The sequence below is a fragment of the Barbus barbus genome, assembly GCF_936440315.1.
Source record: "Barbus barbus genome assembly, chromosome: 33".
In the NCBI taxonomy this organism is placed as follows: domain Eukaryota; kingdom Metazoa; phylum Chordata; class Actinopteri; order Cypriniformes; family Cyprinidae; genus Barbus; species Barbus barbus.
The window spans coordinates 270,160-284,134 of NC_136761.1; the positions used below are offsets into that span (position 1 = coordinate 270,160).

Here is a 13,975-nt window from a genome sequence, read left to right on the forward strand (position 1 = left end):
CCCCATCTCTGCACATGCCACTTCACAAGCTCTGTGTACGTACTCTAATACTCTGGGTTGTGTAGCTTTCTCAGACAACCCCAAAGACTTCAAAACTGTCTCTCAAACCACAGACATTAACAATGGAAAGCCCTCATCTCAGCCCTTACGTATCTAGACAGTATATTTGCATATATTTTAAGATTTGATGAAAATGTTCTAATGCCTCCTGTGACTCTGGATTGCAGGCACTAGAATACCTGTGCTTTCACCTGTTCCTTGAGGGCCACTGTCCTGCAGAATTTGCCTAATGAAACAAGCCTGAAGCTTCCAGGCAAGTGCGCTGGAGCTGGTTGGTGCTAAACTTGGCTGAACATTTTCCCTCCAGGAACAGGACCTACTTCACAGCAAGACAGTCTAAAACTTTAGAAATAGAATTAGTGCTCTGATCTGATTGTATAACCTTTGGAATGCCAAAAGCCAAAAGCTAATGAGAGCAAATATTACAGTAGCAATTTATCAGATGAATACCAACATTAGCCTCAAGACAAAACAAAAGTGGAGCCACATCCTCTTGGTTTCCCATTCCTTGTATTTTCAGGCCAAATTTTAAATGTCAGAAAAGGCACTGCATTCAGAGAATGGACCAGGTATATATGAGGGCAAACCCTCTGTTTCCCTCATCACACATCCTTAGTTCACAAATGATGAGCTGAATCACGAATGTTAGAAGATGGAGACAGTCTAAATGTGCAGTAGTGAGGGTCTCAGGGATAGGTTTGTGAAGAACAGATCTAACTTATTTTCTTGTTGTTGTCCCCCATGCAGGAAACTAAGGATTTGAGTACTGCTGTACCTAGACAAAGGTAGCTGGCTGTGCTTTCAAAGCAGAAGTTGTGATCATCTGATTAAGCTTTGTGAAACTATGTGTGCAAATATGATGGGAAAGACGGATCATGAAGAGCTGAGTTTTGGGAATTAACTGAAGACAGAAGTACAGCTTCCAACGCAAGTGCCATCATGGCCAGTCTTGTTCTTAATGAGACTGGGATGGAGAACTGTGGCATTGATGACTCCTTCAAGTACAACCTGTATGGTGTGGTGTACAGTGTTGCATTTGTTCTGGGACTGGTCACCAACTGTGCTTCACTGTTTGTCTTCTGCTGTCGCATTAAAATGCGTAATGAGACCACGCTTTTCATGACCAATCTAGCTTTATCAGACTTAGTGTTTGTGTTTACTCTTCCTTTTAAGATCTTTTATAACGTGAATCGCCACTGGCCATTTGGTGATACATTGTGTAAGATTTCTGGAGGAGCTTTCATCACCAATATCTACGGCAGTATGCTGTTCCTGACATGCATCAGTGTGGATCGCTTCCTGGCTATCGTTTACCCCTTCCGTTCACTCTCCATCCGCAACCGCCGCAATGCTGGTATCGTGTGCGGTATCATCTGGTTGTTGATACTCGGTGGGGGCATGTCAGTCACATTCTTCTCTTCCACCAACCAGTCCAAAACTAGCACCACCTGCTTCGAGGGATTCTCCAAGAAGACATGGAAGACGTATTTGTCAAAGATCACCATCTTCATTGAAGTGGTGGGTTTCCTCATCCCATTGATGATCAATCTAGCCTGCTCTTCCATGGTGCTAAGGACCTTACGAAGACCTGCTACCCTGTGTCAGCCTGGCACCAACAAGAAGCGTGTTCTGCGCATGATTGTAGTGCATTTGGCCATTTTTATTGTCTGCTTTGTACCTTACAATTCTGTTCTATTAATCTATTCCATGGTGCGCATTCGAGCACTCGTGAGCTGCTGGGTAGAGAGGCTTGCACGAACCCTGTATCCCATAACACTTTGCATTGCAACCTTCAACTGCTGCTTTGACCCGGTAGTCTATTACTTTACCTCTGAGTCCTTTCAGAAATCACTGACGACTGGGAAGTGTCAGGCCATGCAGGAAAACATGCTGCAGAGTGAATGCCCTGTTTCTAGCAAGGAGAATCCTGACACACACGCAGTTGAGCTCCACACACTGACCAGCAATGGAAAAGATCAAGCCAGTTAGACCAAGTTCTGAAAGGAATACATGGTTCCAGGACTACTGTCAGAAGGATATCTATGGGTTTCTAGTCTCAGGATGTAGCGTTAAATAAAATGACTGGAATTTGGACTTTATCACTGACGCATGTGCGTGGGACAAATGTGTTTAAATAACCTTTGTCTCTTCTATGATTCTTTTCTGTCCATTAGTTTGAGTTGACTACTTTTAGGTTTATTAAGGGCGGTTAGTGTTCACACAGGCATGCCAGTGAGCTAAGAGTCACTCATCACTGCATTTTATCAATGATTATTACCATACCATTTGTATTTTTATTGTATTTTATTTTTACCCAGTCAAAGCACCTTTTGAAAGGTGTTTAGTTTTTTTCTCTTCCTCTCCTTCTCAAAAATTAATGTTAATTTGACTTATGTGAATCTGGAATACATGTGTACAGTTCGCTTTCCGAATCTAAACAGATTGGATTTCTTTTTACTGAAAACAGTAATGTAAGCATTTCAATTATAAACCTTAACTACACACTTACTTAATTATATGTACTTAATACTATAGGCACACAGGCAAAATGAGCTGTTGGTTCAAGCTATAGAAGATGAGATTGATTAGCTGCAAAACTGATGAGATACTTTGAAAACTGGTGAGGTACTTGAGCAGGTATGCACCAGCAGATGCGAAAGCACACCCAAAGCATCCAATATTGTGTTACTGTGGCTTTAATAAGCCTCAGTGGCCCTGGATTTCTAAAAATGTCCAAACTAGTCATGTTACTATTCAGGGTAGCACTTTATTTTAAGGTGGACTTGTCACAGTGTAATTTACATACATTTAAGTACTGAGTAATATTAATTAACTACCTGTACATGTACTTATTATATAGTTAGGGTTAGGATTAGTGTTTGGTTTAGGGTTACATGCATGTAATTATGCGTAATTTATTGTTATTATAATAGTAAGTACATGTAGAGTGTAACAAAGACACCTTAAAATAAAGTTTTACTCTATTCAGGTAGTTATGAACTAATTTGCCCCGCAAGATTGTCTTTAAAATGCTGCTACGCTACTGTCTGTAGCAGAAGACTGCTTACATTAATGTCCACTATAGCACCCCTTGAGGCAATGCTGAGAATAAATGTCATAATGTCATTGAAATTGTGTAATAATTTTTTAAGGCATGTGGGGAAATTGTATTCTGCATGAACTCTATGTGGCATTTTGTGTAAATAAAGAGTAGGACATTGCAGTAATGTTGTCAAGTCATTTTTATTTGTATAATGCTTTACACGATCTGTGATATTTCCGAGCTGATTTACATAAATGTACCTTAACGTGTTGAAGCCCACAATTAGCAACGTGTTGCATGACCATATTTTAGATCCCTTAATCCTACCCCATACCTAAACGTAACAGCTGTTAATAAATAGCAAATTAGGAGTTTGAGTCAAAAGTTGTAGTTAATATTTAGTTAATAGTGAGAATTGGTCCCCAACCTAAAGTGTGAGCTAGAAATTTCTGAAAATGTACATTTAGCAACATACTGTTTTAATAATAGCAGTAAGATTCTGTTTTGTACTGTGCATTATATTTTAATGGAGCATGGCATAACAGGAACAGGGTGGGTATTCCAGAACATACCTAGTGAGATACATTAAATACAATAAATGAGTTCTTTGAAGTATTTATGCTCAATGTAGTATTATAATATCGTTGTAAATATGTATTTTTTTTTTTTTTACACAAATGCATCACTTCAATACAGGAGGCCTTTATTCATCCCCAGAGCCATGTGAGGCATGTTTTATTATGGATGGATGCGGTTTATTTGACTACTTTTTACTGTTGAACAAAAACACCCACCTGCGCCATCATAAAGCCTGGAAGAGCAAGGACCATTTTAAATATAACTCCGATTGGATTCATCCGAAAGAAGAAAGTCATATACACCTAGGATGCCTTGAGGGTGAGTAAAACATGGGCTAATTTTCATTTTTGGGTGAACTAACCATTTAATTAGTGCTTTTAAATTCACAGAACACATTTGATTATGGTAACTCTATTTTCACATTTTATACAAGAGAATCTCCTATGATTCTGACACTTTCACAGATTTCTCACTGGGTGCATCACTGAACGAGCAGAAAATCTCCCATCCAGCTGTTGCGGGCTTCTTCATCTCATTCATCTCTGAGAGCATTTGCATGTGTCATCTTACACTTCTCACACACAAATATCTTACTCTGTTATTGCAAAAGTTATTACTTTGAGCATATTTTTTGAACATGTTGTATCAATTAAATAAACAGCTGGAAATTACTTCTATTATTTACTTAGTGACTATTTATTCTCAACTTTGTGCAGAGGTAAAATGAGTTTTGTTTGTCAGAATCTACAGTGACTTGCACAATAGCATGTGAGATATCAGAAACTGGGTCTTATGTGAAGACGGGGGAAAATCCTTTTACTTGACCAAATGCTTATTATTGCTACAGCAATGGGTCCATTGTCTCAGACTCAAAAAGGCTTGTGTCCAGGTCTCAAGAGCTGCCTTAATACTCTTAAATATGTTGTTACAGGCGCACTTTGGCACATAACTTCCATTGGATTAGAGGAAAAGGAATCCTTCTGAAAGGGTTTATTCACTGTACTTTTACTTGCCTATTTTGTAAATTTTCAGTGTTTCATTTTTAAACAATGCACACATGAAATGCTCAGAATTAAATCTATACCATGTAGTCATAAACATTTCTATATTATTTTGACATCATTTTTAAAAAGTTTTCTTCTTCTTTGGTTAATTAAAGAAACTACTACCATATGTATTACTACTATTTCTACACAGAGTTTTAATCCACATCAACGCAGTCCATGTTCCATGCTGATGGTGAGGCCCTGCATTCCAGTCGCCTGTGGTATCGGGAAGGAGATAATACAGCTGCTCTAAATTATTTAGGTTTATGTTAACTTGTTAACTTTGGGTTATTTTTTGGTAACAGTAGTCTTATTACTGGAATCTTAAAGCTGCAGTCTTTTTTGTGTTCAAAATTTATATAATAAGCAAGTACACCATGAATCCATTTTCCAAACCATGTTTTTGGCTTGTCTTGAATAGCAATATTTTAAAGCATTAGCAAAAAGGTTAGAAGCACTTTTGCCATAAGTTGTTCATGTGGATCAAAATGGATTTATTTCAGAGAGGCAGGGCTTAACGTATTAAATGAGAAATCACATACTGCACTTATTTTACTAGATGCTGAAAAGGCATTTGATTTGAGAATTGAGTGGCAGTATTTGTTCAAGACTAATGGCAAGGATGGGATTGGGTGGGGGGGGGGGGGGGGGGCTTCGTAAAATGCAAGTCAATGGCTATGAGGTCAGATATCTGCAGTGTACAAAAATTTTGTGGTCAAATCTAAACAATCATTTCATGGCAGACTTCAAGCATGGACGTTCAATCCTCCATACGGCATGTTTAAAAGCCCAGACTCACACCGTAAGTAGCCCTCATTTGAGACTGCTTCAGTATATTTGGTTAAGCAGACAATACATCACTCCAGTCGTTATATAAATTTATTCCCAATATTTCTGATGCATGTTATGTCAAGTCACCTTTTTCTTTGGTGCTTTACACAATACAATTTGTGTCAAAGCAGCTTTACCGAGACAAACAAGAAAACAGCAGAATTAATTATGGAAAATCAACTATGAAGACAATTCAGATTCAATATATTATAAATGCAATATATTATAAATGACTAGTCTTTATTCTACTGTATGTGGGATTGTACAAGAGTGATTTTTTTTTTCTTTTCTGGGCCAAAATACAAGTCAAATCTTTCGCCATTAGTAAAGAAATATTTATTGATCCCAAACTATGTATATTATGTATATATGAAGGGTTTTGTTCCAAAACGCAATGAACACCATTTGTTTTATGATTTTCTACCAAAATCAGTATTGTATCTGGTCAATATTTAAGTGTCTTTTTTTAATGCAAAATGCGGTATCCTCCGAATTATTAGGTCATGTTTTCTCCCTCTCTTTCCAAACACAGTCTCCCTTCTCTGCAGAATGCCATAAATCCGCTCAACCAATCACAGCGCACCATTCCACACACTGTAAACAGTAATGGCAGTGTTTTGAACACACCCGGCATGCTAGTTTTCCTCATCTACTTTGTACTTTATGATCAACAGACAAATGTAGGGCTGCACGATAATTTGTATGTAATTGTCGTGCGCATCTCGTCACGATTAATAGTAAATTCCCATCACATGCTTTCAGATGGAACAGCATTTAATACACAGAGCCATACTAGATCACTGACAAGCTATGCAATATCACGTTCATAATCAGAGATGAATCACATTCGATTATGAATGCGATATCGCATAGCTTGTCAGTGTAAGTGTTTTTATTAATGACATTAACGTTTTTGTTAATACAGCCTCATTTTGATATTTCTGTGATCTAATGTGATGTTGTTCATGTTCTTGTTCATGATTTTATTGTAATTCATTTATAGCAAACAAGATGCCATGTTGAATTAATTTTGGGAGCGATGGCTGATTGAATGTATTTTTAGTCCAGGGCCTGTATATAAGATTGACCAAGTACAGAGGCTGTCATATGTGGATCAACTTACTGTTGAGCCAGTCATGTGACTGAAAACTATCAATAGATGCTATTTGAAAGTTTGAAATAGAAAACAGTGGTTTTCATCTTCCCACTTTATTGGTAAAGAAAACAAATTTTTACTCAAATTAATCAAAATGGATTTATAGTGTTTTGGAACCAAACTCCTCATATTTATCCTCTAATATATATCATTTAAATATGAAGCTTAAAATTAATTGCCACTTCATATAATAATCATATGAATATATTATATGAATTATAAACAATTGCAATTAAAATAATAAAAAGTAGCTGCAAAAGTCGGGCAATTTTGTCTCTAAAATCCTGTAAACTGCTTTGATTTGGAGCGAGAGATACGGGGGAGTGGCTTCATTGCATCAGATATATGTCACTTTGCTCACAGCTGATTGGTTCAGTTTGGGTCAGACTCAGAGTTTGCTCAAACTAAATGCCAACTTAACTGGGTAAAAACTGAAACCGGCTTCGTGCTACAGGCCACTGTTTGCACGTATAGTATGACAAATAATTACTGCACTTGAAGCTTTCATAACATTAAAATTTAAACACCCAAAACGTACCAGGTTACGTATGTAACCCAGGTTCCCTGAAGGGAACGAGAGCTACGTCCGAAGACGCTATGGGAACGCTATCAGCGTAACCGGCGCTCTGAATATTTTATACAACAGTCTAATGGATGGGCGAGGCGTCACGGGCGGGGTGACGTCACGACCAGGAAGTTATATAAGCACGTGCGGTGGAGCCGGCATCAGCTTCAAATCATGAAGCAAGCGCTGGCAGGGATGCCGGAAGTGTGGCTCGGGACGTAGCTCTCGTTCCCTTCAGGGAACCTGGGTTACATACGTAACCTGGTACGTTCCCTTCCAGGAACTTCGAGCTACGTCCGAAGACGCTATGGGAACGCAATACCAACGCCGCCAGACTGACAAGTCCCTGCCTAGTGTCAGGCTGAAAGGACGGAGGAGCCTGGAGTGGCTCTGATGTCGAGGTTGTAAAACCTGGCGAATGTCAGGGGCGTGGACCACCCAGCAGCGTTGCAGATGTCTTGCATGGAGACACCTGCCCAGAAGGCCTTGGAGGCCGCCACACCTCGGGTCGAGTGCGCTCTGACTCCCAGCGGCGGGGGAAGGTCAGAGGTCTCGTACGCCAGATTGATGGCATCCACTATCCACCTGCTAAGAGTGGGCTTCGAAGCTGGAAGACCCCTCTTAGGCGGACCAAAGCACACGAGCAATTGGTCCGTCTTTCTCCACAGGGCAGCTCTGTGGATGTATGCGTCCAGTGCTCGCACTGGACACACACAGTTGTGCCTTTCCTGGTCGGGCTCCCTGAAGGGAGGAGGACAGAAGGCCTGGAGTACGACCGGCTGTGGTACGACCGTCAGAACCTTCGGTATGTACCCCGCACGGGGGTAGAGGAAGACTTTCGCCGAACCGGGCGCAAAGTCGATATGCAAAGGGGCCACAGATAGGGCCTGGAGGTCACTCACCCTCCTCAGAGAGGTGATAGCCAGCAGGAAGACGGTCTTGATCGTGAGGAGTCTATCAGTTATCTCCCCGAGAGGCTCAAAGGGTGCTCTGCCCATAGCCTCTAGTACCACCGCCAGGTCCCACGTGGGGACACGGGGCCGTACAGGCGGCCTCAGCCTCAGCGCACCGCGGAGGAAACATGTAACCAGGGGGTGTCTGCCCACTGACTGGCCACTGATAAGGGCGTGGTACGACGAGATAGCTGCCACGTAGACCTTAATAGTGGAGTGGGTTAACCCTGCGGAGAAGCGGGCCTGCAGGAACTCCAGAACTGCGCGGATCGGGCAGTTGACTGGGTCGAGCTGGCGGTCTCCGCACCATGAAGTGAAGAGTTTCCACTTCAAGGCGTACAGTTTCCTCGTAGAGGGAGCTCTGGATTGGAGGATGGTCTCGACAACCTCGGTTGACAGACCGGAAGCTATGAGTTGTGCCCCCTCAGGGGCCACACCCACAGCCTCCAGCACTCCGGGCGGGGGTGCACAAGGGTGCCCCCGGCCTGTGAGAGGAGATCGCTCCTGATCGGTACCGGCCACGGGGTGCCGTCGAGGAGGGAAATCAGATCCGAGAACCATACTCGGCCCGGCCAGAACGGCGCTACTAACAGTAGGCTTACCGCGTCCCGGCGCACTCTCGCCAAAACTCCCGGGAGCAGAGCGATCGGGGGGAAGGCGTACAGACGAAGCCTCGGCCAGGTCTGTACCATAGCATCCAGTCCCAGAGGCGCTGGAGGAGCTAGAGAGAACCAAAGGGGACATTGCGCAGACTCTCGAGTCGCAAAGAGGTCCACCTGTGCTTGGCCAAAGACCTTCCAAATCTGCTTCACCACCTGGGGGTGAAGCATCCATTCCCCGGGCCTCGGCCCCTGTCTCGACAGGACGTCTGCTCCGACGTTGAGATACCCAGGAATGTGCAGAGCTCTCAATGATAGGAGCTTGCCCTGGGACCACACAAGGATCTGGTGTGCCAGCTTGTACAAGGGGCGCGACCGCAGACCTCCTTGGTGGTTGATGTAAGAGACCACTGCCGTGCTGTCGGTGCGGACCAGCACGTGGCGATCTCTCAAGTCTGGGAGGAAGTGCTTGAGAGCACGGAACACAGCTAGGATCTCTAGCCAGTTGATATGCCACGTCAGGTGGCGACCACTCCACAGACCGCGGGCAGGGTGGCCACTCATGACCGCACCCCAACCGGTGAGGGAGGCGTCCGTCGCTAGCGAGACGCGGCGACAAGGAGCTCCCAGCGCCGGGCCCTGGGACAAGAACCAGGGTTTCCTCCACATGTCTAAGGCACGGATACAGCGCCGTGATACCTTGACAGCGCGGAGCGAGTTTCCCCTCAGGGAGACCCCCCTGGTCTTGAGCCACCACTGTAGGGGCCTCATGTACAGCAGGCCAGAAGGAATCACGCTGGACGCAGCTGCCATGAGCCCAAGCAGCCTCTGAAACTGCTTGACAGTGAATGGCTGGCCTTCTCGCACTCTCCTGACTGCCGTGAGGATCGACTCGATCCGAGCAGGGGTCAAACGAGCCTGCATCGTGGTCGAATCCCACACCACGCCTAGATAAGTGGTTCTCTGAGCTGGAGAAAGCACACTCTTCTTGGCGTTTAGTCTTAACCCCAAATCTTTCATGTGGGCAAGAACGACATCTCGATGCCGAACTGCCAACTGCTCTGATTGAGCAAGAATCAACCAATCGTCGATATAATTTAGTATGCGGATGCCTTGCAGTCGCAACGGGACCAGTGCCGCATCCACACACTTGGTGAAAGTGCGGGGTGAGAGTGCTAGGCCGAAGGGAAGAACCCGATACTGGTACGCTTTGCCCCCGAAAGCGAACCTCAGGAACTTCCTGTGAGAGGGAATGATGGACACATGGAAATAGGCATCTTTGAGGTCTATCGTGACAAACCAGTCCTCGGACCTGATTTGGGACACGATCTGCTTGACCGTCAACATCTTGAACTTCAGCGGTCTGACTGAGAGGTTCAAGAGACGCAAGTCCAGTATGGGCCTGAGCCCTCCATCCCTCTTCGGAACAATGAAGTACCGGCTGTAGAAGCCGGTGTGCACTTCGTGAAGTGGAACCAACTCTATGGCTTCCTTTTTCAGCAAAGTGTTGACTTCCTGTTCCAGGACCAGAGCCTGCTCGGGGCGGACCGTAGTCACGCAGACCCCGTTGAACCGCGGGGGCGGCCCATCGAACTGGATGGAATAGCCAGCCTCTACCGTGCGCAGGACCCAGAGAGACACGTTCGGCAGCCGTTGCCAGGCCGCCAAACGATCTACTAAGGGAATCAGTCTCTCGAGACTGACCTCTGGTGTTAGAGAAGCGGCCAGACCGCTGTCTTGCTGGAGCGTACCGGCAGGGGACGCGTAGTCTGGCGGCTGGGGCGAGTCTCTCAGGCCCGCTGAGATCACAGGCGGTAGAACCTGAGGATAGTACTCGCTGGGACCTGCTGTGCCCTGGAACTGCAGGGTTGGCAGACAGATCCCCGGAGGGCACTGAGGGGAGACGGTCACCGTGAGCTGCGGTGTGAGTCGCTCCACCCCAGTAGGGGTCACCCTCCGAAGTCCTGGGACTTGCCCATCAGGACTTCCTTGCCGCGGACCTCTTGGCCGCCAAGACATCCCTCAGGTCTGTCTTGGGTTTTGAGGCCCCCGGCGCGGAGCGCCGCTGCCCTCGGCTCTGCCTCGGGGGAGCACGAGAGGCGACGCTCTCCTTCTGCGCAGCCCTGTGCGAGGAACTAGTATGCGGAGGAGGCTGCTCCCGCCCAGCAGCCTCCAGAGTTAGAGAGCGGCGGGGGAGGAACCGCCGAAACGCCTCCGCTTGCCTACGGGTCTCCTGAAACCTGTCGACGACGGTACCCACGGCGTCGCCGAACAGGCCAGAAGGCTGAAGCGGGGCGTCCAGGAGGCAGACCCTGTCCTTCTCCTTAATGTCGGACAGGGTCAGCCACAAATGCCTCTCCGTTGCCACCATAGCTGCCATGGAGCGGCCGATAGCACGGGCCGACTCCTTGGTGGCGCGGAGAGCCAAATCGGCGGTTCTCCTGAGCTCTGAGATATCCTCAGCTCTGACATCCCCCAGCTCATCTAAATCCTTCAGCAGTTCGGCCTGGTACGCCTGCAACACCGCCATCGTGTGCAGACACGCACCAGCCTGTCCTGCTGCCGCATACCCCTTGCCCACCAGGGATGATGTGGTGCGCAGAGGCCTGGTGGGCAGGGTAGGAGCCTTCAAGGACGATGCTGTGGAAGGAGACAGATAGCCCGCCAGCGTCTGCTCAATCCGGGGCATCGCCCTATATCCACGCCCGTCCAATTCCCGTACATTACCGTAGTAATCTGACGCGGGAATGAAAGGGCGGGATGTATATGGTTTCACCCACGATCTCGACACCTCGGTGTGGAGATCGGGGAAAAACGGAAGGCTCCTGCGAGGAGGTGGCGGCCGCGAGCGCAGGAAACGCTCGTCCAGCAGGCTGGACCGCGGCACAGTTGTTCTCTCGGGGGGCCAACTGATGTCAAGCTTGGCCACTGCCCGAGTTGCCACCTCCAAAAGCTCCTCGTATTGGGGCGAGAGAGGCGGCGTAACCTCTTCAACGCTCGTCACATCAATCTCCTCGGAGGAAGATAGACGAAGCGCTGAGTCCTCATCTCGGGGGGAAGTAACCGCTTCCCCGAGAGACGGGACACCAGATCTGGCGGATGCGGGAGGAGATAGAGACATGCCCGTCTCACTCCCGCCAGCCAGATCAGCCTGCGAGCCCCACGAGTGTAGCAGCCGCTCTGCCTCGGCAGCAGCGGGGCCAGCACCGCGTGGGAGGCTCGCGAAGGCTCCCTTCTCGAAGAGAGCCTTCCGGGTGCGGAGTGTGCGCAGCGGGAGCCGCTCACAGTGCAGGCAACCAGCTCCCTCGAGAGCTGATGCCGCATGCTCCGCACCCAAACAGACCACGCACAGGCTGTGTGTGTCTCCACTCGTGATGTAACGAGGGCAGGGACTGACACACAACCTGAAACGCGATCTGGGATCGCCCCTAGTCTTTGCCTTAGCTTTAGGCATTTTTCCCTGGCTTTCCAAGACAGACAGCACCAAATAAGACTCACAAGACAAAGAATCAGACTGACAATACACAGAGCACTTGCTGAATGACAAAAAGCTGATGCCGGCTCCGCCGCACGTGCTTATATAACTTCCTGGTCGTGACGTCACCCCGCCCGTGACGCCTCGCCCATCCATTAGACTGTTGTATAAAATATTCAGAGCGCCGGTTACGCTGATAGCGTTCCCATAGCGTCTTCGGACGTAGCTCGAAGTTCCTGGAAGGGAACTGTATATGGCATCATAACGAAGATGAACTATATGTTTATATGTGAAATTCTGGAGGGGATGTCGGATGACGTTGCGTGGGGACATAGTGTGCCATTAATCGATCTATGTACTATAACATGTAAAATAGGAACATGAAAGGAATATTCTAAAAGCAGCTCATGTAAACTCCTTAATCATAATATTGTCTATGTGACCTCAGAGCGGAAGCTCTCATCCATTCTTCTGTTCCCCAAGACCCAGCTCACATTACAGAGGCAAAAGCTACTCTGAAAGGGGTATCTCTGGAGAAGTGAGCTGCATGGTCACTGATGGTGCAGCAAACATGGTGGCTTGTGTTGAGACTTTAATAATCCGCCATGTACACTGCTTTGCCCATGGTCTCAACTTGGTGGTCACGCAGGCCATTGATCCAACCCCTGAGTTAGAAGACCTCCGCAAGTTCATGGGTCACTTCATATCCAGCACCACAGCCATGGACAGGCTGTCACAGTTCTAGCAGCAGATGGGTAGGCCTCAACAGAAGCTCATTCAGTGGAAACAAGATGGATCAGCACCTTCACAATGCTTCAGCGGCCGTATGACACTGTAAAGTCCGAGCTGTCACCATTCACAGTTGAGGAGTATGATTCTATGAATCAGTGCCTTGGGATTCTTGGCCCTTTCCACCAAGCCAAAATATCTATTCGAGAGGTGAGTACCCAAATAACATCTAGTATGTTTCCCCATCTGGCTGCAAATCTGCTCAAACTCCCTAATGAGAGGTTTGCCACTGCCTTGCTCTGGCAACACATTTAGACCCACGTTTTAAAATGGTTGTTTTTTTTTAATAGTGACATCTGTTCCCAGACTGCAGCGAAAAATCTAATTTCACAATGTATAGCAATCATCAAGGCCTCTAGTCCTGAGAGGCAACCACAAACATCAGCACCATGGGCTCAACTAACAGCAGGAACCTCAGCAGCGCCCACAAGCTCAGCATCAAACCCTGCACAGACATTCGAGAGGTCCGCAGCGTACTGACAGTGAGACTGCAGAAGTACCTTGTGGACCTTTTACTGGCATGTTGTGTTAATCCACTTGAATACTGGTCTAGACAGAAGATGGCCAATCTACACCTCTGTAACCTGCTAAACACTACATCGTCTATTTTTTTATCTTAAAAACAATTTTATACATTATCATATTCGTTTCTACAACGTGTGAATATATCCACGATAGCATTCTAAAACAAAAACAATCGGAGCGCCTTGTTATCACTAGTTTTATTTTGATTTCTCGTGTTTGCTATTAGCTTATAGCCCGTTAGCATAGGCAGCGTGCCTGCCGCTAATCTCGCTTACACTGCTAATACTCTATTCACACACATTGCCTTTGTCTCACTCTTATTTGCTTAAATGGCGGATTTGTGTCTACCTTTGA

General features: G+C 46.5%; 1 protein-coding gene across 1 annotated transcript; it reads left to right on the forward strand.

Annotated features, from left to right (window-relative positions):
• Window positions 1-999: 999 nt before the first annotated feature.
• Window positions 1,000-2,049, forward strand: LOC306853437 (lysophosphatidic acid receptor 4-like; the record flags this gene model as incomplete). Its single annotated transcript, XM_079390838.1, has 1 exon — window positions 1,000-2,049. One exon carries the CDS (start codon window positions 1,000-1,002, stop codon window positions 2,047-2,049), a length of 1,050 nt encoding a protein of 349 aa, XP_079246964.1.
• Window positions 2,050-13,975: the final 11,926 nt, after the last annotated feature.